The sequence below is a fragment of the Cyrtonyx montezumae genome, unplaced genomic scaffold (assembly GCF_038088225.1).
Source record: "Cyrtonyx montezumae isolate F1298 unplaced genomic scaffold, pur_monq_1.0 scaffold_23, whole genome shotgun sequence".
Lineage (NCBI taxonomy): Eukaryota > Metazoa > Chordata > Aves > Galliformes > Odontophoridae > Cyrtonyx > Cyrtonyx montezumae.
In genome coordinates this window covers 4,717,097-4,739,726 of record NW_027071970.1, presented here as the reverse complement: position 1 = coordinate 4,739,726, position 22,630 = coordinate 4,717,097, and the positions used below count along the sequence as shown (strand labels likewise).

The window sequence follows — 22,630 nt, the reverse complement described above, 5'->3', positions numbered from 1 at the left end:
TTGATATCATATATAATACACTGGTGTGTTGGTCAGGTTCTTATGTCAGCTAGCCTTTTGATGTCTTTCTGAAACAGTAAAAACAGAAGGGAGTAAATATTTCAAGTATTTCCTAAACCATATTCCCTATGAGAAGCAGTTCTGACTAAGAAGACTACTACTACATCTGCTTAGGTGCTGCAGACTTGAAGTGCCCCCAGGAGACAGATAAGTAAGATTAATTTTCCCATTCTTGTCAGTAGTACATTTGCTCAGAGTGAGATACTACGAACTTTGGCAGACTTAACTGCCCAATGGGGGCAAAGCTGGCTGCTTAGCAAAGCCTGAAGGTGCAGGCTGAGGAACATCCACACCTGTCAGCATAGCAGTTCTTGGGGCTGCTAGCTTAGCCTACCTAAGACTTAGCTTTGCTGCTGTCACAGCAATTCAAAATGTCAGCTACTGAAAGAAGCAGTGTTAGGGGGATCTGTAGGAAGGCAGTGTGCACTTATGACAAGTAGAATTAGGAAGTACTGCATCATTCATTGTGTTTTGTAAGTTGCTGGCAAAACTAAACTCTGGATACAGCATACTGAAGGGCTCCAGGAAACTGAAATAATTGCCCTGGGGCTGCTGCAGACAGAGGAGAGCTAGCAGGCTGAGCCGTGCTTGGAAGCCTCCTGCTTTTATATTGTTACATACACTATGTTTCTCTGCATTCATTTGCATTTCACTTACATTAAAATACATACTTTTGAAGTAAAATGCTCCTGACAGCTTACATATAATCACATCACTGAAAAAAACTGGTGTCTGCATTTCCATTATACTGTTCCTTAAAATAGCAAGAAACTATCCATCATTTGACTACTCTTTAGACTCTTTCTTAACCATTCTGACAGTAATTGAAACTGCCTACATTGCTGTTCACGGGCTGGATAATTTGGCCTAAAGTCTGCCTGGATATTTATTATTTCTGAAGCTTCACAACACTCTTATTTACTTCTGCAAAAGTAAATATCTCTTCTTTCAATATTGTTGATCATATATGACAAACAGAATGAAGGAGTTTTACAGATTCTTACCTACAAAGGAGCCAGTAAGTACAATTTGTGAGGTAACTGCACTTTGTTTTCCTTATGGCAGCTCCTAGTAGGGATCCTCCTCAAAGAGACAAGTACTGTTCAGTTGCAGTTTGTATTTGGTAGCTGACCAGCTGCTGTTAGGTGTGCAAAGTAGGCAGCCTCCTTTCTCTTTTCCTGTCTTTCTATTCAGGAGCTTCCTTTCCTTCCTTCTGTTAATCATGTTTTTTCTGTTGTCACCCTTGCCTGTTGCTGTTTAATAACTCTCCAAAATTGCATTTGATAGCAGAAGCTTAGACTTTTTTTTTTTTTTTTTTTAATTTTCCAAGAGCAAACTGAGGAATAAGAAGAATCAGCAACTCAGTGAGGGCCAGGCCCTCATTGCCTGGGATATCCCCATGTTTACACAGCTGCATGGCCAGTGTTATACTCCAGAACAGACAATTATTGTTGTTATTTATACCAACTGGAGTTGTGCAGTCATTAAAAAGCAATCACAATACAGACTTCAATCAGTTTGTTTTGCTAAATTTTGAGCTAAACATAAATATTGTCTAGGAAGGCAGTAGAACTAGTAAAAAATTATAATAATCAGGGAAATGAGGTTTCCAGATGTGGGCGAGAGATTGTTGTGTGGTCTCTTTTGATGTAATATGGTGTTGTGGTGTTGATATTCAAGTACAAATTATTGTGGTATGCAGATGATGTATTCAGTACTCATTGCTACTGCAGTGTTAAAATGTCTTTTGTTTAAGTCTTCATCCATGTCATGTAGTGTGTTGTGTGCAGTTAGATGTAATCATCCTTTTTGTGTTTGTCTTTGCCTGATTGCTTTTGCAACCAATATTGCCCGTGCTGCCTCTAACCTTTTTACAAATCTCTGTTCCCCAGGCATTCTCTTCCTGCTTTTACCTGTCACGGCTTGCTTTAAGTAATTGGCAAATCCTGCATGATAACCTCACTGGGAAAGGCTACTTGCTTCATGCTGTGGGAGAACTCTCCCTTCATAGTATGTTGGTCCTGTAATTCTGCACATGTTATGAAGATGCAGTTTCTTGTAAGCGGGGCTTCTCAGCATCGTGGTGAGACAAAGGTGATCTCTGAGAACCTTTCTGCACATAGGCTGTCACTCAGGTTAAAGTGGATAAGCTTCAAAGATGAGTTGAATATTCCTGTGCATAAAAAGAAGGTCTGCATTGCATTTTGGAAAATGAAAACCTTAACTCTTCAAAATTCCGTCTCTCCCACAGTTTGAAATGAAAGCTTCAGGTCTGTAATGCATATCCTATTCTGGCACTTGGTACTAGATGTTCATGGGGACTGCACTCTGGACTCCATGAATAATGAATCAGATCCAGTTTATTGCAGTATGCTCCAGTTTTACCTTTTCCCCCGTTTAACCTCATGCTGATTAGTGCAGCACTGACAAAGAATTTAACCAAATGAACAGAACATTGGTGAGGTTTTGATGCATTGCATTTGAAGAAAAAACAGCAATATAGGACTGCAAGTTACTAAAACACATTCAGTGATCAGTAGAGCTGTACAAAACATTGACTTTCATCTGATTCATTTTATGAGTACTCCCTTTATATGTCCAGAGGATTTGCTGCCCTCAAGAAATTAACCTGCTCCCATGCAAATCTTTGCAATTCTTTTGCTTTCAGTAATGTGCAGATGCCTTTGCAGAGTTGGATGTTGTCTTCTGTTGTTATGGTAGCAGCTGTTTCAGGAATGACAGTGGTCTGATGCATCATGTTTCTGATGCACCACCGAGCAATAAAGAAAAATGTTCTTACATAGAAATAAGGAAGGGGGGGTGGGGTGGGCTATGGTGTCAGATGGGCAAGGTAAAGACAGAGAATGTGTAGATCTACAGCCTTTGAAGAATCCACTTTATTTTTGCATGGGAGTATTTATATATTTTTATTAGATAGTCATTTGTCCGTGCAGTGTGTGGCAGAAATTTTATTTACTTTAAACTGAGCTTATATAGATAGGTCACTCCAAAAGTAATGCCTCCTATTGATTTTCATGGAAATTATGAGAGAGACAAAGAGTGCAATAATAATAGCTACAAAACATTTTTTCAACGTAGTTACCACTGTTAACTCTGCATTTTTGCCAGTGACGAATAAGCCTTGTGCTGTGCTTGTAAAAGTCTGCACCAGCAGAAATGGTCACTGTTGCCACAGCTGAGATGCACCACGTGCCCTCACTGTGCTCCACTCTTGGGTCTCCATAAGTGTTCACAAGCATCAGTGTGTCTCAATGGGGGCCATGTTTTCCTCATGGAGGAATTTAATTTCACACGTTTGCCTCACTTGCGCTTCTGTGTCAGGTGCCATTCTGTCAGAGTGCCCCTCTGCTGCCATCTGTCACACGGCGACAGAATGGAATGGGATGTTGGTGGGGAGGTTCATCTACCAGCATCTGCCTCTGACGGCATGTGCCAGCCCATAAAGCAGGAGGCATTACTTTTGGAACAGCCCTGCTACATAGCTTTTCAGAAAACCTTTCTCTGCCACTTGTTTCTGATTTCTTTTTTTTTATGAGTAGCTGAATGTTTATGACATTTCCAGATACCTTCTTGTTATAACTGAGTCTGCGTAAGACGTTATTCAGAAGTCAGTTAGACCCTATTGGCTTTCTAAGCCCGTTGCCATCCCCCACATGCAGTGCTTCAGAGGTCCTCTCCCTCCCTCTCTTCGTTTCAAAGAAGTTTCAAGGAATGGAGGACAGGCAACACAATTACAGAGCTGCATAGTAATTAACTGGCAAAGATGGAGTACCTAATTTATATTGGCATGGTGGAGCTGTACTTCAGCTCCCCTGAGAATAAATTACGGCAGTTTGTACCATGAGCTGATTTTATCTAGCTGGCATACTTAGCAGTAAGAGCTTTGACATTAGAAGTGCATGTGTGCCTGTTCAGGTGGCTTACTTGAGCAGTTGCATAAAATTTTCTTGAATAATAGCAGCAATTATTATAAAGTTATGATGATCTTCTTGGATGAATATCTTTCCAAACAGCTGGGAATTAGCAATTACTTCTCGTGTCTCATGGATTGATGTTAGACTTGATAATCCTAAGGGTCTTATCCTACCTTGGTGATTCTGCAGTTCCTTCATTGCAGTGGTCTTTGGCATGTAGGTTGAATGACACTAGTAAATATCTCTTAGCTACAGACAGCTTTTAGCAATGGGTGTACAAAATACACATACCTGAGAGACATGCAGCATCTGTATTTCTGAGCTCAGTATAAGAGTTCTGATATATGAAAAGTACTTCTTTTTTATCTATTATTCCTGTGCTACTCTGTGCCATTGCTGTGAGTTCTGCATTACGAACTGGGGCACTGAGGTTATTGTAAAAGCTTTTGTTTGTTTGTTTTCTAAACAATATAGAAGTCCATCTAGGATAACCTGACTCATTCTAACTGTGGCTCTTTGTCCACCCATGCTTGAAAACCTTTAGCAATTCTTTTCCTTCTTTATGCTATTTTTAACTGCAAGTAACTGTTAGAGATTTGGACAAAGCATGTAACTTGTTGCAATTAAGAGCTACTGCCTCTTCCGCTGTATGCAGTGGATGTGAAGGGCAGTCCTGTGTGTGTGACAGTCCTTCCCTAGTTGCTCCCTCTAGAGAAAAACGTCCCTGTCATACATGTATTTGCAGTGTAACATGCTGAATCATAGTCCATCTTCTAGTGCTGAGAGGTTAGTATAATCTCCTAGTGATCTGTTATTGGTCTGGCAGTTCTTGATTTACATTCTAATGCTCCTTCTGTCATAACCCACATGTCAGTACTGATCTCCACGCTTGCGTCAAAACTTGGAAATCTGCAATTTTCTTTTTTCTTCCCTAAAGAGTAATTCAGTCTCTTTACAGTAGATGCAGAAACTTCATTTAAAAATATCAAGGGAGCTACTGTAAATGTTTTGCTGATGCCAGCTGGGAGTTCATTGGTACCATGGAATGTTATTAAGGCTCTGTAAGTGAGTCACTGAAAGCTTGGCTGACTTCTCAGAATCATTCTTTCTCAGTTCATCCTGATTATATCTCTTCTGTATAAAACTTGCATCGTTATCCAACCATAAAGCTTCAAATTAAGAAACAATTACTGTTTCACCATTCTTTTTCAAGATATGGATTTATTAATATCAGTTAATTGAAAGAGAAGGTTTTCTTTGTGTTTTAGTGAAAATCCAAAGAATTGCATCAAATGTGATTTAATTCTGCTGGAATCCTAATGAGGAGAATCTGATCTGCAAGCTGAAGGTCTGCAGTGGGATTTATATCAACAATGTAAATTCACAGGCAGACCATAGCTCTCTGGAACATACATGATTTGGGTGGAATAGAAGAAATTTAATTAAAAAATCAGCTCATCTCAAGGGCCTTTTTTTTTTCTTGATCGTATCAAGAAACTTCATGAATGAGAATGCAGTGGAAATACCTGGACAGCGAATATAACATGTTTTCTTGGTTAAGATATCCCTCTGACTTAAGCAGAAACTAAAAATTTATGTTTGGGGCTACAGGTGTAATGAGATTTGCCTGTATTGTAACTTGTGTTGGACATGGAATTATGCTGGCACAATATTACAGAAAAATGGCAGTCACCCATCTCAGACATACAGGGTTTACTCTGATAACCCTCAGTGTAGAAGAACTTGGACTCTGTCAGGCTGGTTTTGGACATGCAAGGTTTTCTCTTGCCTGTGTGTTCTGGCTGGGAATTTTGTCCCCCACGGTTGTGATCCTGTACGACTTGTCTTGTGCTCTAACAGCTCTTGTTAGATTAGCAACTTAGTTCTGACCGTAGTCAGCAACCGCAGTGCGCCATTCCACTCAGATATTTCTGTCAAGGAAACTCAGTTTTGTCCTTCTGTCAATTGCTTTAGTCAAAAGAGAAATCTAAGAGCTTTCCTGTCTGTCTTAGACCTGGCTCTTTGATGAGTTGTTTGCCATATCAAATCACCTTTCAGAATGTTTGGTGAACATCATCTAACACCTGCAGGATAGGTGGTATCAGTGATCCTGCAGTCTTATTCCTTAAAGTCCTTAATTCCTTATTCCTGTAAGTCTTTTTTTTCCTCTCTAATGGTACCGAGTTGTGTTCTTTTTTGTCCTTCACAAGTAATTTTTACTATTATTGTTGTTCAGTTTTATTTTATCAGCAGTTTTGAATGTGTCAGACTCTAAATTCTACTGGGTGCTTCTCAAGGTAAATGACACAGTAAAGATGCAAAATATTTTAGGGTGATACAGCAACTGAAGTACTTTGCTCACAGTCTAATTGCTTGTCAGCGTTAAACATTTTTTCTTTTGAGTCAAGTTCCAGGATTGTATTCTAGAAAGAAATTTGATGGGACAAGGAGCTCTCTATTACATTAGTGCTAAATAATACCTAGTGAAAGAACACTGGGGTTTTCATTTCTTAACACAAAGAGGTGAGATGAAAATGATAAGTTAAAGTAGACAAGTTAAAAGAAAATAAATACCTTTTAGACAACAGAATTGGTGGTTGTTAAGGATCCTTATTGCATTGGGAAGATGTTTGCAGAGTGGCTGCGGTTTTGTGTTACTGTTAGCAACGTGCAGCTCCATAAGCATGAAATAGTTCATTCCTTCTTTATCTGTTTTGCAGAGAGGAGTCAGGATAGCACTGCAGCAGTGCTGTCTGACTCCAGTTCCACACAGGACATGTTTAATGAGCCTGCCAGTTCTCAAGACAGCCTAAGGAAGCCTTACTCGGAGAAGAGGATTTCTACTGCCTGTGCTGATGCACTGATACCCAGCAAGGAGATCCTGGGATCTACTGAGGAGAAGAGTAAGCCCATCTGTATGGATAATGTCACCTAGTATTTCCTCATTAAAATGTTTCTTCTGGCATGCAGAAGCACTGAAATATGCTGCACTGTGGCTGAGTTTTAACTATGCATTATTGCTGTATATATTCATGTAGCTTAAAATTATAACTGTGCTTTGCTCATGTGGCTGTCATCCCAATGCTTGTTAAACCTTACAAATCAGAAAATCGTGCTAAGCTGTTGGTGGTGGTGGCCCTGTGACTTGCTTGTCTTCTTTTTAGGGTATTAATTACAATTACTTCGGTGCTTCAAATCTCCAAGTAATTTGAATACTCATTTCAAAATACTCTCAATGAAAACAGTTTTTTCCAATTATAGATGCACTTTTTGTTCTAACCCAGCAACAGCTTGATACTTGGTTCTTAAAAAAAGCAGCAGCAGTGGAATTAGATGTTTTATTCCACTGGATATTTTATGTTGTTGGAGAATGGAATTGCTTCTACCACACTTTTCCATATATAATAAAAGCACTGTATTAAGTCTTCTGAATTCCACTGGAAAAATTGTTTCAGAATTTTTTTAGACTTCATCCAGAAGCTGGAATTTCCCTCTCCTCTTTGTACATGGCACTGGTGAGGATGCACTTCACTAGGGAAAGAGAAACAAAACAGATGTATTAATTTTGCCCATTTTTCTAGGTTGTGGGCTCTTTGTGTGTTAAGGCTCTTTTGCTAGTTCAGACTGTAGTTTATTTTCAGTTGTGTAGAACCACAAAGTGTGATACGTGGACAGATAGCCCTGATTCGCTTCACTGATCTCACTAGGAGCAAGTGCCCACTCCAGTCTTTTTGCGCATGAACTTTGGTAGCTTTGTTTCTTGTTTTTAAGAATACTTCAGCACATACCTAAGCCAGCGAAATCTGTGGTGATGTGTGCATCAAAATGAAGTAGATGCCAGTGAAAAATCTATATTATTGCCACATAAAAGGTACTTAAAAACACTTCTAAGAAAGGCTTAAAAAATTTGTACCATAAAGCTATCTGTAGAGGAAAATGATGATGGATACATGTGTGATCCAAGCAAGTTCAGAAAAAACTTCAGCTCTGGAAAGCATGCTTGACTCGAAGTTCTGCCTTGTGGGGGAAAAAAATTAAGCAGCAATTTCATATTGGAGTATGTCTCTACACTGGGCAGACATAAGATCCTAATGCAAGAGTCTCTTTATTTTTGGAAAGACAAAGTCTTGGTATGCTTTTGTGAGTAAAAATCAAAGCTGAAAATGCTTAAACTGTATGTAGCACATGTGTTTTCAGCGGGCCTGGCTAGAGACGTGAAAGGCTCCCACTGTCACTGATACTTTCTGAAGGTTCACTATCTCCCCAGCAAAGGATGGACAATTGAAATATGAGTTACCGTCTAACTGCAGAAATATTTGGATAGAACTTAAGGTCTTGCATAATCTACAAGGCTAGGTAAGCTGCTACTGATAGTTCTGAGCCTAAACTGTATTCTGAAATTGTGTTCTTCCAGGTATGTTGTTGACAATAATACATTTCACTTGACAGGATGGCTTTAATTTTCTGCTCTTTTCTACTTTATTTGCAGTAGGATTTCATTGAAGTCTTACTTGGTTCTCTGCCATCCCATCCCCCCGGTTATCTTGTTAAACATCAAGAATAGTCATATTTTATTTTTTTTCAGAAAGCATTTGCTGAATATGTCTATGCTGTGATGAAGAAAAGGATTGTCATTTGTTTTAGTTAATGTTAGTCATTTTTTATGTGTCATTTTGTTATTTTCATTGTCATTTTTAGTTCTCTTAATGTTCAGTTCCAGGAAAATCAGAAGAGCTGCTGGAGAGCTCAGAATCCTACCATTCTGTTGAGCCCGCTGGCCAGAAAGTCCTGGTGGACCCTCAGCCTGCTTCCAAAGCTGCAGTCCCCCCACCTTCACAGTGGGATTGGAAGAAGAAAGCTGAAACGTGTGGAGATGGATCTGAATTCCCTCAGGGTCTTCCAGCAGACCTCGAGGAGCAGCGGAAGTTCCTGACAGAGCAGTGTGTTGCCTCCTTCTGCTTGTGTCTCAGCCGCTTTCCTCAGCACTACAAGAGCCTCTACAGACTGGCTTACCTGTACACTTACAGCAAAACACACAAGGTGAGCAGAGCTCTGATAACAGCAGCTGGCGAGCTGTGTTTACTGCCTCAGTAAATAAACCATGTTACCATTTCTACTGTTTCAGAATTTGCAGTGTTGAAGTACAGCAGCTATGTTTGTTTCTCCAGTTTGGAGTGGCACAGTGTGTTGTTGTTTTTTTAATTACTGTTGTTGAATTATGTTGTTTTTTGTCATTCAGCAGAGAATTACCTTTCAGGTACATCACCTAAATGAAGGTGTCCAATAAAAGCGACAGTACTTCTTTCTTTTACTGAGTAACTGGACTGAAAAGTGTCTTGGAAGCAGAAATTCTTCAGTACTTCAGTGTGAACAAACCATGTGGCCCAGATAAGCTTTCTGGCTCTCTTAGGTCTTTGTAGAGTGAATGCTCTTCCAGTGTCAGAGCACGGAGATCACTAGGCAGTTTGGGTCCATGTTCTAAACAGCACATGTATGAAAGTGCCTCCTTAATTTAAATGTATATTAACTATAGGGATGCACATAAGGTGGGAGTGGGTGCCATTAAAGTAAAATTTTGATTCTGCAGATCTGAAACAATTAAAAGTAATATATTTATTGTGCACTACTTAAGTGTGCGGATAGCAGAAATTATCAGAGGTCTTTCACTAATTGTTGTAATTAAGGTTTAAACCCATGAATATCATATTTCAAAGTCTTGTGTTCTGTCATATGCTGCACTGCATTAGTTCCAGGTTTCTCTTTCCCACCACTGAAGCTTTCACAAATTGAATCTCCAATGCGCAGTCAAACAAGGATGGGAAGCTAACAGAAGCAGTAATACCATTTACTCGTAGTAGAAAACATATTTGCAGCAGTGCTGCAGATTGAGCAATCACATGTATTAGCAATCCATTGAAAGGTGATGAATATTTCATTTGGCTGTACAGTGATTATCCAGAAAAATATGACCATTTTTTAGAGATCACTTGTTTTGAAAACATTCTTATGCTATTTGTATGTGACAGTTGTTAATTTTTTCATGAAACTAATCATTAAGAGGAGCTGCAGACTCCTGCAATCTGTCATTTGTTGCTGACAAATGATTTCTATCAACGTTTAATAAGAAAGGCTGTCTATTTTCAGTTCATTGGTTCAAATAGCATGTGTCCTTGCCTGAGGAACTATGTGTAAAATATTTTTTCTTTTTTTTTTCCTCAGTGATGATGCCTCCTCCTTTGCTTCTCCAGATATAAATATCAACATATTGAATTGTGATGTTTTTTTCTATGAAATGCATATCGTTTTCTAGGTTTATCTTGCCTTAGAATGCAGAAAAATTGAATCTTTCTCATGTGAGCGTAGTAGTTATCAGGTTGGTTTCAAGGAGCATTATTGGGTTTTAATATCCATTTTTATTGTTTATCTAACAAACAACTACTCAATACTACAAAACAACAACGACAAACCCCAAACTTCTACCTAATATATGCAGAGTACATTTGTTGATTGGGTTAGAATTCTTTTTCTTAGACAACTCATTTAAGTCCTTTTATAGAACAGTGTTGAATATCTATGGTTTAATGGCACATTAATGTGTCTATAGTGGAAGGTTCACTCCCAGACCAATTTAAAACATGGAAAGCATCCATGCATTTGCAGCAGCAATTGGAGTGAGAAGTAAGCTTGGATATCCTGGTGACAAGCCCAAGTGAAAAAAAATAATAAATTAGATCAGATTGAGCTGCTGTGGAGGCAGACTGCGTTACTGGGAAATTTTAGAAAGCTGAGATGATTTTTAAAATGCATATAACCATCTTGGAAAAATCAGCTTTTATGTACCAGTGCCAGGAATATGTATGAAGAATGGAGACTGATGGCCAGAATTCATGGCTCGCCAGGAAAGCTGAGGGCTGGCAGGTCTCCACACTGCACAGGAAAACAACTTTACTGTGTGCAATCTGTTTTCTCCCATTTTGCAGTATTACATCTTTTTCTGTTGCAAGATTAATAAAAACAGCAGAGATCTTTCTTTTTTTAACATCTATTTCAATATTGTTTGACTACACATATTTAGCTTTTTTTACCCCCCATCAAAACACTACTTACTCTTTGGAGGCTATTTACCTTATTTTGTTATCACAGCAAATTTTACATAGCTGGTTTTTATTGGAACGATGATGCAGGAAAGCAAGGCTGAGTTTTCAGAAGTTACTTCATTGCCTGTTTGGGGAGTCGTGTCAGTTTCCCATTCACCTTGTGTCTCTTGAAGTTTTCATCCTTTGTGATGTTTGATCTTTACTTCCCAAATGAGCATTGGCACACTTTGGAAGGGAAGAAGATGGCACTTGGCAAGACATTGTTCATCACTATTGCTGAAAAGCTCTGTGAATAGTGAGTATGTGCCTAATGGTGTCAGGGTTAAGCAGCATTCCCTGGAGTTTCCAAGTTAGGTATTGGTGGCTTTTGTCACAGTTTTTTAATGGGTTTCCATCTCTGAGGTGACTCAGATTTCTGTTTGCTTGACCATAAGAGATTTTTCTTTTCATGTTAACAACACTAGTAAACTTTTTTCAGCAATTTATTTTACCCTGTCAGTCACCTTGCCTTTGAATCTTGGGGTGATGAAGATGTGGGAGGCAACAGCTGAACTAGAAAGAGTGTTTTATAATTGCCCTGAGTCAGACAGCTAAATCCTGCAGTTGAGGCCGACAAGTGGTGTGCCAAGAGGAATAAATCCCTTGTGCTATGTCCAGGATCCCTTCACCCACTGCTAATAACTTCATCAGCAACAAACAAAGCAGAGCAAACTGTGAAATCCAATGAGCTGGGAGACCTGTTCAGGCATACTCAGTTGGAGTAACTGATGGGAGAAGGGGAGTGGAAAGTCTGTAACTACATTTCTTTTTATTCCCATCAGTTTTGATTGTGTGAAGGTCTCAGATAATTGTCCCATTTGTCTGAATGATCTTTTTGCTCTTGCCTGGGTTACTGTCATCGTATTCAATGAAAGCCTACAAATTATATGTACCATATACATCCATGCCTGTATCATGCAGATCACCAGAGCATGATGCTGCCCTTAATGATCTCTTGATATTTTCAGTATAAAACTTAGATTCAGGACTGAATCTGTAGCTAAACACCTACATCCGTTCTCTGAATGAACTGTTTTTGATGTCCATAAATGTCTGGATAAACTTTCCGTTGCTCAGCTCTCTTGCACATGAATCCATGATCAGTATTTTGCTGAAGGGGGTATTCCAGTTCTGTAAGACATTGTCAACTGCTGCATGACTGCTGTCGCCAGGACAAAGCATTTAGGATTAGGCAGAGCTTTTATTGTTTCATCAGTCTTGCAAAGAAAATCATCTGGAAAGCAAGCTAAGGTTTTTGCAAGCAACAACAGAAGCATTAAGGTGCTATTGCAAGTGGAGTATACTTGTCAGATAGACATGATTTTAATCATATTTAGGATTCACAGAAGCATATTTCCAGTCCACAGAAAACAGATATGAATTTAGCAGTTACTTGTGTCTGTAGAACCAAATGGCTTTATCTCTTTTGTCTGCTCCATAAGAAAGTTGTAACAAACCAAATCAAACAAACCAACCTCAGTGTAATGCAACTCCAATGCTAGGTTCTAATGCTGAAAGAAAAAATGAAGCAAAACGGAACCACTGTCTGCAAAACCTTGCAGTTTATCATTGTTCCATCTGTCAGTAATCCGAAGTACTATGTTTTGCCCGGAGCCAACAGCTGTCCCTAGTTCTCAACCCACAGGAGATGTTCATGCATCTCTTGGGTAGTGCTCTTAGAAATTTGTGATTGTTGTCTATCATTTATTCTCCTGCCAATGCTTTCTTTGTGAATCCACAGAGCAGCATTAACTAAATTTGACGACAGGCATGGAATTTTCCAAAGAGATCAAGTAAAATTACATGGAGGGCTGAGTAGAGATAAAAGGCCTGAATGAAGCATCCCAGTGAGAGAGAACTGCAGTTTTAAGCTTATTGGTTACCTCTCCTGTTTGACCTTAACGCTGCTGTGTTTGCTGGTAGTTAGCCCTGGGGTGGGGCAGTGGGAGTCCTGGAGGAAGGCTGTGGGGTACCCCGGGCAGTGAGTCCCAGTGCTTGGTGAGAAACACTATTTCTTGAGGGAGTTATGTTGTACTGAGCTTTGGAATTTATCTTTTAGCAAAATGTTAGTTGTTTTAAATATGTCTATAGTGCAGGATTCTGTAGGTAACGGGTGGAAGGTGGATTTCAATAATTGAAGGTATTTTATTAAAAAAAAAAGTTTTTTGAACAGGCTAGAAAGCAGAACTTGTTGATAGGACAGTGGGGAATGGCTTTAAACTAAAACAGGGAAGATTCAGGTTAGATATTAGGTGGAAGTTTTTTACTCAGAGGGTGGTGACACATGGGAACAGGTTGCCCAGAGAGCTTGGGGATGCCCTATCCCTGGAAGTCTTCAAGGCAAGTCTGGATGTGGCTCTGGGCAGCCTGCTCTAGTGACTGTTGGTGACCCTGCCCACAGCCGGGGAGTTGAAATGAGATGATCTTTGAGGTCCTTTTCAACCCAGGCCATTCTATGATATGAGGTGGCATTCTGTAGCTGCAGGGAACTGACTGATCCTCAGCTGGAGCTGAGCAGTCTGAGTGCTCATTCTGAGAAGCAAGTGGGATTGTCTTCCTCAAATCACACATCCACAAATGCTACTGGAACAGCATCAATCTGGGAAACAGGATATTAAATCAAATCAAGTGAGGGTGTTACCTGCCACTGCCTGCTACTCACCTGCCCCATTTCTTCTGCAGAACCTGCAGTGGGCCCGCGATGTGCTGCTGGGCAGCGGCGTGCCCTGGCAGCAGCTGAAGCACATGCCTGCACAGGGTCTCTTCTGCGAGAGGAACAAGACCAATTTCTTCAATGTAAGTCTATGCTGTTGATAAACATATCCTTACTTTCTCAGCTATTGTTTCCACACCTGTTTCTCATTTAAAATGCTTGTGAAAGGATGGTAATGTAAAATTTGGGAAAGGCATGTTAAATGAGCCACGCTATTAGTATACAGAAGGGCAGAACTGTATTTTGCTGGCGTTTCTCCTTGTGGAGGGAAATGGGAGAATTTCTGATGAGCTTGAACACATGGGGAGGTGTCAGTGCTTCTGTTACATGTTATTTACCATATACTTAGTGATTGAGACCTCTATAATAATTATAATTCTATTAATTATCCTCTTGTTTATTCTTTCTCAAATGGATTTTCAGTTCTCTTAGAGAACAAGCAGTGCCGATTGCTCTCAGAAGGAGCTGAAAGGATCTCTTTTATTGTGCTTCTGTAGTATGGCTCAGAAAGAGTATTTCCATGCCACACAGCACAGTAGTAGTGCTGTCTTATAGACCGTCCCTGTGTATGTGATATATTTTAGTCCACACAGTGGTCTGTGTTCTCTGAGTAGCATAGGAAATCATACTTGTGAGACTTTGTGCGCTTGTCTATCGAATTTCCTGCTGCACCCAAGGCCCAGTGCAGAGCTGTTGGCTTTAGTATCTGTGGCTTCTCTGTGCCATGTTCTAGTTTTTTGGGCTTTTTTGTGATAGAGTTCTGTAACTGTTCTGTGGTGTGTGGGAAGGACCTAGGAATGTTCTGTTTGTTTCTGGACTATGATGTGGTTTCTTGTGACTGCACTGACAGAATTTCGCCTCTGCATACCCATGCAATACTAGGACTTGACTTTGATTCATCTGAATTTTATTTCCATTTTCTGTTTGTTAGCATCTAACTTCTTTATTGCCTTGTGTTGTGTTAGTTGGTACAGACTTGTTGGTAAGTGCTTTCCTCTGATTACAGTCCCCCAGCTGGGATGAACAATGTAGGGACATTGACAGTGGTTCAAAATGGTATCATGGATCTGTCTGTGAGAAGAACAATGTCATTCCATCTTTCTGAAAAAGAAGTTTCATTAACAACTACTGCCAGCCTGATAGGACCAAACAGTTGTGGCCTGACTGATGACTATGTGGCTTTGTTCTTTAATACCTGCCTGCTTTGTCTAAGAATCCTACACTGTGATAAGCACTCAACATCTGTGAGTATCTTGACTCTGGCCCAGCTAACCAGGTATCCTTGTAGATGTTAATGAAATTATTCATCATTCTTAAAGTCACACGTGAGTTTTGTGTGATCATGGCTGACCTGTTCATCATTGCAGTTTTAAGTGTCAAGAGTGTTTTGTATTTCCACTATGAGGAGTGGGGAATTAAGCAGCGTGTTCAGGGGAATGTTTCTGCTTGCAAATGTGAATTATCACACTGAGAGATCACTGGCTGGATTAATTACTGTCTAGTTTTTGAATGCTACTGCTAGATAATTTAATTTAAAGATAGATTTTATTGCATCCTAGGTGCATGTTTTCCAATGTTATTTTATAGATCAGTCTTTTGTTACTCCTTATATTGGTATTTTTATATTCTGAAAGATGAAAAATGCCAGGATAGATAAATTAAGATAAACTTTGAAATAAAGGATAGCCTTCAATGAAAGACATATGCTAGCCTGGTGCAGTATACTGGTAACACTGTTAGAAAAGTGAGAAAATAAGTGACAGTGATGACCTCAGCTTGGACATAGGTCTGCTGGCACACGAAGATAGTGTCTTCCACCCCAAGTCTTGCATGTAGAACGCTGCCTCCAGGTGTGAGACATTTCACCTCGGGGACTTGAGATCTACACTGTGGCTCTGCTGTGGTGACAGCATAACCAGGGATGGCCAGCATAATGTGTTGGGGTCCTGGCAAATAAGTGCTAGCATCTAGATGGCTCCTCGTGTAGCTCACTCTTGCTGTTAACAGGTACAATAGATATATAATGAGCTTAGCATGATTAAATATTTTGGTGATGTCATTTTCTGCCAGCTATATTTTCAGAATTCTCTTCAGGCAGTGCTCTGTGTAGAACATGTGGCAGTAATCCAATATAGATGACACAAACACAGCTCAGTGAGAAAATCCAGATCCGAGAGAGAAATGGCAACAAGCACGCGTGAAAAAAAACCTGTTAATGTCATCTGACATTCCAGAGTGGGACAAACCTAAATCTGTGAACAACTTGGAAAGAAGAACCTATTTGGTACTGCAATGAACTTGTCTGGGTTAAGCCTCAACTAGCTGGTTCCCATGCTGAGCTCCTAGGCTGGCAGTGGTAAGCACATGTGCTGCACCATCTGGGTCAGTGCTCAGAACATAGACTTGTGTGTCATACACCGCAGCCAGATGGTGGTGCAGCCCACTGGCCCTGCTGGTGTCTTCACTCACAGACTCAGGTGATAAAACAAGAACTCCAAAGACTGCTATGCAAGTAAGCAGTCACATAAGCTTAGAAATGAAATGGCTAACCTGAGCTTATGAATGCCTGCCCCGGGGGAATTTTCAACAGAAACACTTAGTGTAGGATGTCTGTTTGCTTTCTTATAACGAGTTTGGTTTGGTTTTTCAGAACTCTGTAGCTTTCATGCTGCAGAAGAATTAAGTGAATGTCTGTGTGGCTTTCTGAATACAGTACCACAGCAATACCTTATTCTATACCTTAATGGAACTAGTAGCAGTAGTGTTTTTGGTCTCTTGACGAGATGGATTCAGGGCTGTTGAAATTACAGCTGACTTGTTTTTATGAGTACAAACAACAACATGCAAGAGAAAGCTAAGCAGCTCAGAGACGAGCAGGGACTGTGCCAGCCTGCTCCTCCCAGCTGTTTAATAAATCATGCATACTCCTAGTAGAATTATTTATGAAATGTTTATGAGAGCACTGTATGAAAAGAAATAAACACGGGGCAAACTGTCTCCCGTTCACTTTTACTGCAGGACTGCATGTCTGACTCTGTGTGTCAGTCTGTTGTCTAATTTGTTAGCTGTCACTCAGCTGAGACTGAAATCTCTTTGAATTTATTTTTACTGTCTTTAGAATGAGCAAAAAAGACATGTTTGCTTAGCCTGATTTCCTCTCATTTGACACATTGGGAGATGCCAGGATGCGCAGAAATTGCCTTTTTATATTTCAAGTAAAGTGTGTTCATTGCATTACTGTGCCCTGTTGCTTCCCATGTGGAAGGGGACAGCCCCATACTCTAGGACTGGTGCAGTGATTATTGCAGGAGTTTTTAGCAGAGTTTCAATAAAGGTCTTTTTCATTTGACCACTGCACTTTTCTCCATAACCTCTGTGTCAGGTTCACTCCAGCCTTCCTCTTCTTTCTCTCCCTATGTGTAAATATACAGGAAAACTTAAGAGGGCTCCAGAACAGTTTCTATAGTAACTAAATTAGAAATTAATTCATCAGGGAAAAACAAAAACTAAAAAAACACCATAACATTGCTTTATATAGAAGGGCACGTTTTTATTTATTCAGATTTCGTGCCACCATTAATAAAACAAAGTGAAACTTCATGCACAGATGATGAGTATTCATCAGTCTATGTGGGTGGTGATTATGGAAAAGCATTTTGATGGCTGAGCTCAGTGTCTCAGTAACTTCTCCATATGGCTTAATATACAGGAGTTGTATTTTCCTGGCACATTTTCCTGTAATAAAAATCTTGATTTCCAATTTTGGTAGCTGTTCCCCACTGAAGTAAATATATGAAAACTCTGCATGCACACATTCTATACAGTGCAGATATTCATGTGCATGAAGTCTTGCAAGGCTGAAGACTGTTAAGGGTAATTGTTCTATTTTTAATTTCCAAAGAGATGTGGTATGTTTATTCTCTGCTGCATCCCAAAAGCTCTTCATTCTGCAGTCTGAATAAGCAGGGTCAGACAAAGGTAGCATCATCCACTGGGAGCCCAAAGCTGAGAGATAGCAGTGATTTCCCTTCAGTTCCCTTCAGTGTTCATAGTGGGTGCGAGCAGGCACTGGCAGTACACCTGGTGTGTGCAGACCTGCAAGTTCTGGGCACCAAGCAGCTATGGGATGAGTGCTGTAGGTTTCTGGTGGCAGTTCTCATCACAAGAGGGTGATAACCAGCGTGTCCTTGGTTACTCTCCTTGAATAGCAGGTTCTTCCCCTGTCTGTGTTTCAGATTCTGGAAGATACATCTGAGACTTTCCAGGAGAGAATGATTCTGAGAGCAGGCTGCAGGGACTGACTCTGTGTTGGGATTCTGTGCAACTGGAGCTAGACAGGTGAATTTGGGACATAGGAAATGCAGGTGATGATGAAGTGTCTAGTGTAAAATGGTAGGGGAAAAGTTTGTCAGCATTATTTGAGGGGGAAGCTGGGAATTTATATAAAGGACGTTTCATAGTATGCCTCAGTTTGGTGGGGGGGAGGGGGTTGTTTGTTTTTGTTTTTTTTAATCTTCCCTTAGACACATTACTGATCACTGTCAGGAACATGGCACCCAGTGTATGGAATTTTCTTGTGATCTGGTAAAGATCTTCTATTTTTCTCTCAGCTCCTGTAGTATGACCTCAGCATTAATGACTTCCATAACTTGAATTAAAATGCAACATTTGCTACAGCATTTTAATGTCCATTGGCTGTGTAATGTAGAGAACACTGAATGTATATCACTGAAGGGGAGAATTAAATCTGTTAGGGTGGTCTCCGTTATGAAACAAAGTCTGTTAGGTACTCAGGCTTTTGTTCTATCCAGCCTGTTTGCTACTGGTGTTAACCCAAACAAATCCCACGTGCCCCTTGGGGCCAAGGGCAGCTTGTTTGTTTGTTTCTTATTGTGCACTGGAAAAGCCTGAAACGAGAGGCAAACAGCAGCCTAGCATCACTCTCCTATAAGTTCAGCTGCTCTGCTTTTCTTTCTGTCCCAGGCTGCTGATAGATCTGGGTTACTTTTCTGCTCATCAGTTGTGTGTCTCCTTTCCGTTGGCAGATGTGCTCCCCAGCTCTGAGACACCTGCCGTGTGGAAAATGAGTCTCCTAAGAGAAATAGTTCCATTTGAATTAGGGGAAAAAGGGAAGGAACCCAAAGAAGTTTACTGTGAGAGCTGAGATTCTGCCTCAGCAAGGTTGGAGATGGCGTTCAGTGTTCAGCTGTGCGTGGGGGCTCCAGGAGAACTAAGGGCTGTATTTGAGCTTGTTCATCAGTTTGAATTAAAAAACAAAACAAAAGGTTGGTCTTCTTAGCATTTGTGACCATTCGTGTGAAAATGAGAATGAGAGGATGCCAAATCAAGTTAAAAAAAAAAAAAAGAAAACATCCCAGAAATCACAAGGGCTTGGTTATTCAGTTATGCTCTTCTCGCTTTTGTGAGTTTTGGGTGTCATTAGTCTCATGTATTGATGCCCTGCAATGTGGTAGGCAGATAGAGCTATCTGGTTAGAGAACGGTTAAGTTCTCACCTACTTTAAAAGACATAATCTTGTCAGGAGACAGCATGTTCCATCTATGAAATATCTGTGTTCTCACTGTGCAGGCCCCAGCAGAGACCCTTATGACGAGCTTACTACTTAATGCAAGTGCCATTCAGCCAATGCAAATTCTTACTGTCAGCTTTCTACTGACTAGGAGGCATTCAGCTGTTAAGTTCAGTACAAGACATGCATGTTTTGTTCATCTGCCAGGAGAGCCAGCTCCTCGCTGAAATGGTTGACAGGGTGGGAAGGAGGACTGTCAGCAGTGCCCTGGCATGCTGCTGGGAGCCCTTGTGCTGCAGGGAAGCTGTGCTGTGTGAGCGGGGGCTGTGCAGGTCACCCAGCACCCCTCCTTAAGGCGAGACAACGGGTGACCTTGCTGTTCTGCACTGGGGATGTGTTGGAGCTAATGTGCTGCCTGCCCAGCTTGCTACCTCTGAAATTTTAACAAGTGCTTCATTGCCTTTCCTACATTCCTGCCTAATGTCATTACAAAGCTATTGTTCTTCAGCTGTGTGAGGAAACCGTTTCTGGTGCGGGTGAAGAGATATTTGTGTGGAAAGCTTCGCAGGAATAAATAACCCCATCAGGGATCCCTTCTGAACCAAATGATTCATAATCCCATGACTTAATTTGTAAATAAAATCAGCTGTATAAGCAGCAGTTATTTTGTGATTGTGGAGTAAGGTGAAGTCCCACTGAAGAGTGAAACCAAATCAGTGTTTTCCCATCCATTGTTCCTTGATGTTCCTGTTTGGGCTTTGCTAATTTTCTCAGTCTTCCTTCCAATGTCAGTGGAGCAATACCATGGCACAGAGGTGGGTGCTTAATTTTGAGCACCAGTACTTGAGCATCCTCAGGACAGAGGAACTCATTCATGCTAACAGATGGGGATCACCTGCATCCTGCAGAGGCAGGAAGGAATGTTTGCACTGGTTAAAAAACATTTCGTATCTGTGAGACTATTTTTGCATTAAGTCACTAAGTCTAGCATTTTTTAAATGAAAATTAGATTTTGTATAATTTGCTTAATTAAGATACATAATGAGGTGACACTAGCTTTCTTTCTGAAGCTGTGACTGAAAGGCAATTTATGAGGTGGGTGTGCGGAAGAGAATGAGTGTTTTCTCTCTCTGTCAAATTTGCTGATCTTATTGTCTGTATCTGAAGCAGACAGAATGTTTGTACGTAGGTAAGGCAGCTTTTAGAGAATTCATTTGTTTTAGTCTAATAAGCCTAGTAATTTCCATTGTTTTTGTCATCCAGCATAGCAGACAGGTTCCACTGGGGGAAGGGAGAATGGGGAAGCGCTGGTGGTGGTTGCCTCTATAATGACAGCTTGATTTCTTTTCTGACAGGTGTTCTTCTGCCAGTAACCAGCCAGTCTCCTTTGTTCTCCCATTTTATATCACTTGTAATGACAATGTAACTGTACTCATATACTTCCTGCCAGATTTTCTAAAAAAAAACAACCAAACCTGGAAGAATGCTTTTAGTTTGGTACAAATGAATTTGATCGTGTTGTCTCTTGCTTGCCCTTGTGTGCTCTTCTCTCAAGCAGTCTTAATGCCAACTCTGAAAACTATGGTAAGGGAGGAGTTAACTGTGCAAGTGAAATGATTGTAGTGACTGGATTAAGACCAGAAACTCGGCAAGCAATGAAGTCTTAAAGATGCCTATAAAAAGCTAGATAACTTTTTAACCTCTGCCCAACATGTTATTTACAGTTCTTCACTCCATCCTCTTGGAAAAACAGAACTCATCAGTGAAAAATGTCCATCGTTCACAAAGTTTTCTGCCTGTGTATACACACTGTTCTTTCTGGCTGGCTTTGCAGGCTTCCAAGGCCCAGCGAGTAAAGATGCCAATAAATCTAAATCCCTGGCGACCCGAGCATGGCGTTTTAAACTGTAGTCTGTGCCAGTGGATATTAAACAGCTTTCCCCCCACACACACCCCATTGCTTCCCTAGGAAAAGTTTCTTCTTCTGTTGTTGTAATATATTTTTAGACAAAGGACAAATAACAATAAAAATGTGAAGATAGATTTTATAGAAGAGAAGTTGTGGAGGTTGTAGCATGTTACAGAGCATGAAGCAGTTTTAAATCTGGATCTGAACGAGTTTAACAGCAACCATTTTACCCTGTCTGATGAGCATTTGGAAGGTGCTGGTTGGCTTGGAGAATTCTGTGTGATGAGTGTCCTTTTAGAAATGTGCAATGAATAAATCCATAATTTGATTTTAGCCATCTGTGCATCATTTTAGCTGTGTATCAGGTATGAATGTGGAGGAGTAACCTTTAGACACTTAACCACTTAACAGGGTTACTTTTAAACTTAAGTTCTTAGAGGGGAAAAAAACAAAACCCACCTGTAGGCTGTGACTGAAAGCTGTCATGTGTCCCTTTAGCTGCAGTGTGCAAAGTTCACACAGGCATGTTGAGAGTAGCGTGTATGTGTCTGTAGTCATGTCTCATTGTCTTAAAAACCCTCTCCTTCTGTTCTAAAGCTGATAGCAGTACTCTGAGCAGAGTACATACTTCTATGTATGGCTACAATCAAAACCTCCGAGTCATTTTCTAAAACACTTCTTTCTTAGCTGTGAGTGATGTAACCAAGATGAACTGTGTTTTTTCACTCTGTTCTTTATTAGATATTTCTGCCAATTGTATCTTGTGAGGACTCTATAGCATTAATCAATGCAATATTCTCTACTAATTCTGTATCTTTCATTTTGGGAATGTTTCTAGGGCTGCTGTTGAGGTAGATGTCCTTTTTGCATCTGATCTCAGTATGGCGTGTGCCTGTTCCATATCCCAGACATGGCAGTGAGATTTTCATTCCTGTATCTTGTCTGTGCAAAGAGACCAACCATTGTCTGAAAGTGAAAGGAGCCAGAGGGCAGTCCGTGAATGCCAGAACACGTGCAGCAGGTGTATGGAGCACACTGCCTTCCCAAAACCCTGCAACAACTGAATTCTGTATTTGTGGTGGTTTCAGCTGACCTGGCATTGAGGTTGATTACAACTTTCCTTGCAATTAATAGTGAAAGTAATTTTATTTCATTAAAGCAGCATATGTTGTGAGAAAAAATCCTGGAATTACAGTTCTCAGCAGAAGGATCTGAGTATTTCTGTGTTTTCCTTGGATAGATGTTGCCTCAGTGCAGAAGTGAAATGTGGGTTGAGAGCGGTGATGAAGTCTGTGCGTACGTCTGTGCGAGCGGAACGTATTTATAGATACATCCTGCTCTATCCAT

At 40.4% G+C, this 22,630-nt stretch overlaps 1 protein-coding gene across 1 annotated transcript in view; it reads left to right on the top strand.

The window, feature by feature from the left end:
- The window catches only part of CABIN1 (calcineurin binding protein 1), a 90,128-nt gene that overhangs the window by 20,751 nt on the left and 46,747 nt on the right, over window positions 1-22,630 (top strand). The window contains exons 26-28 of the mRNA XM_065738956.1: window positions 6,716-6,898; window positions 8,710-9,035; window positions 13,814-13,927. Coding sequence (XP_065595028.1) covers window positions 6,716-6,898; window positions 8,710-9,035; window positions 13,814-13,927 — 623 coding nt within the window. The remainder of the gene's footprint in view (window positions 1-6,715; window positions 6,899-8,709; window positions 9,036-13,813; window positions 13,928-22,630) is intronic.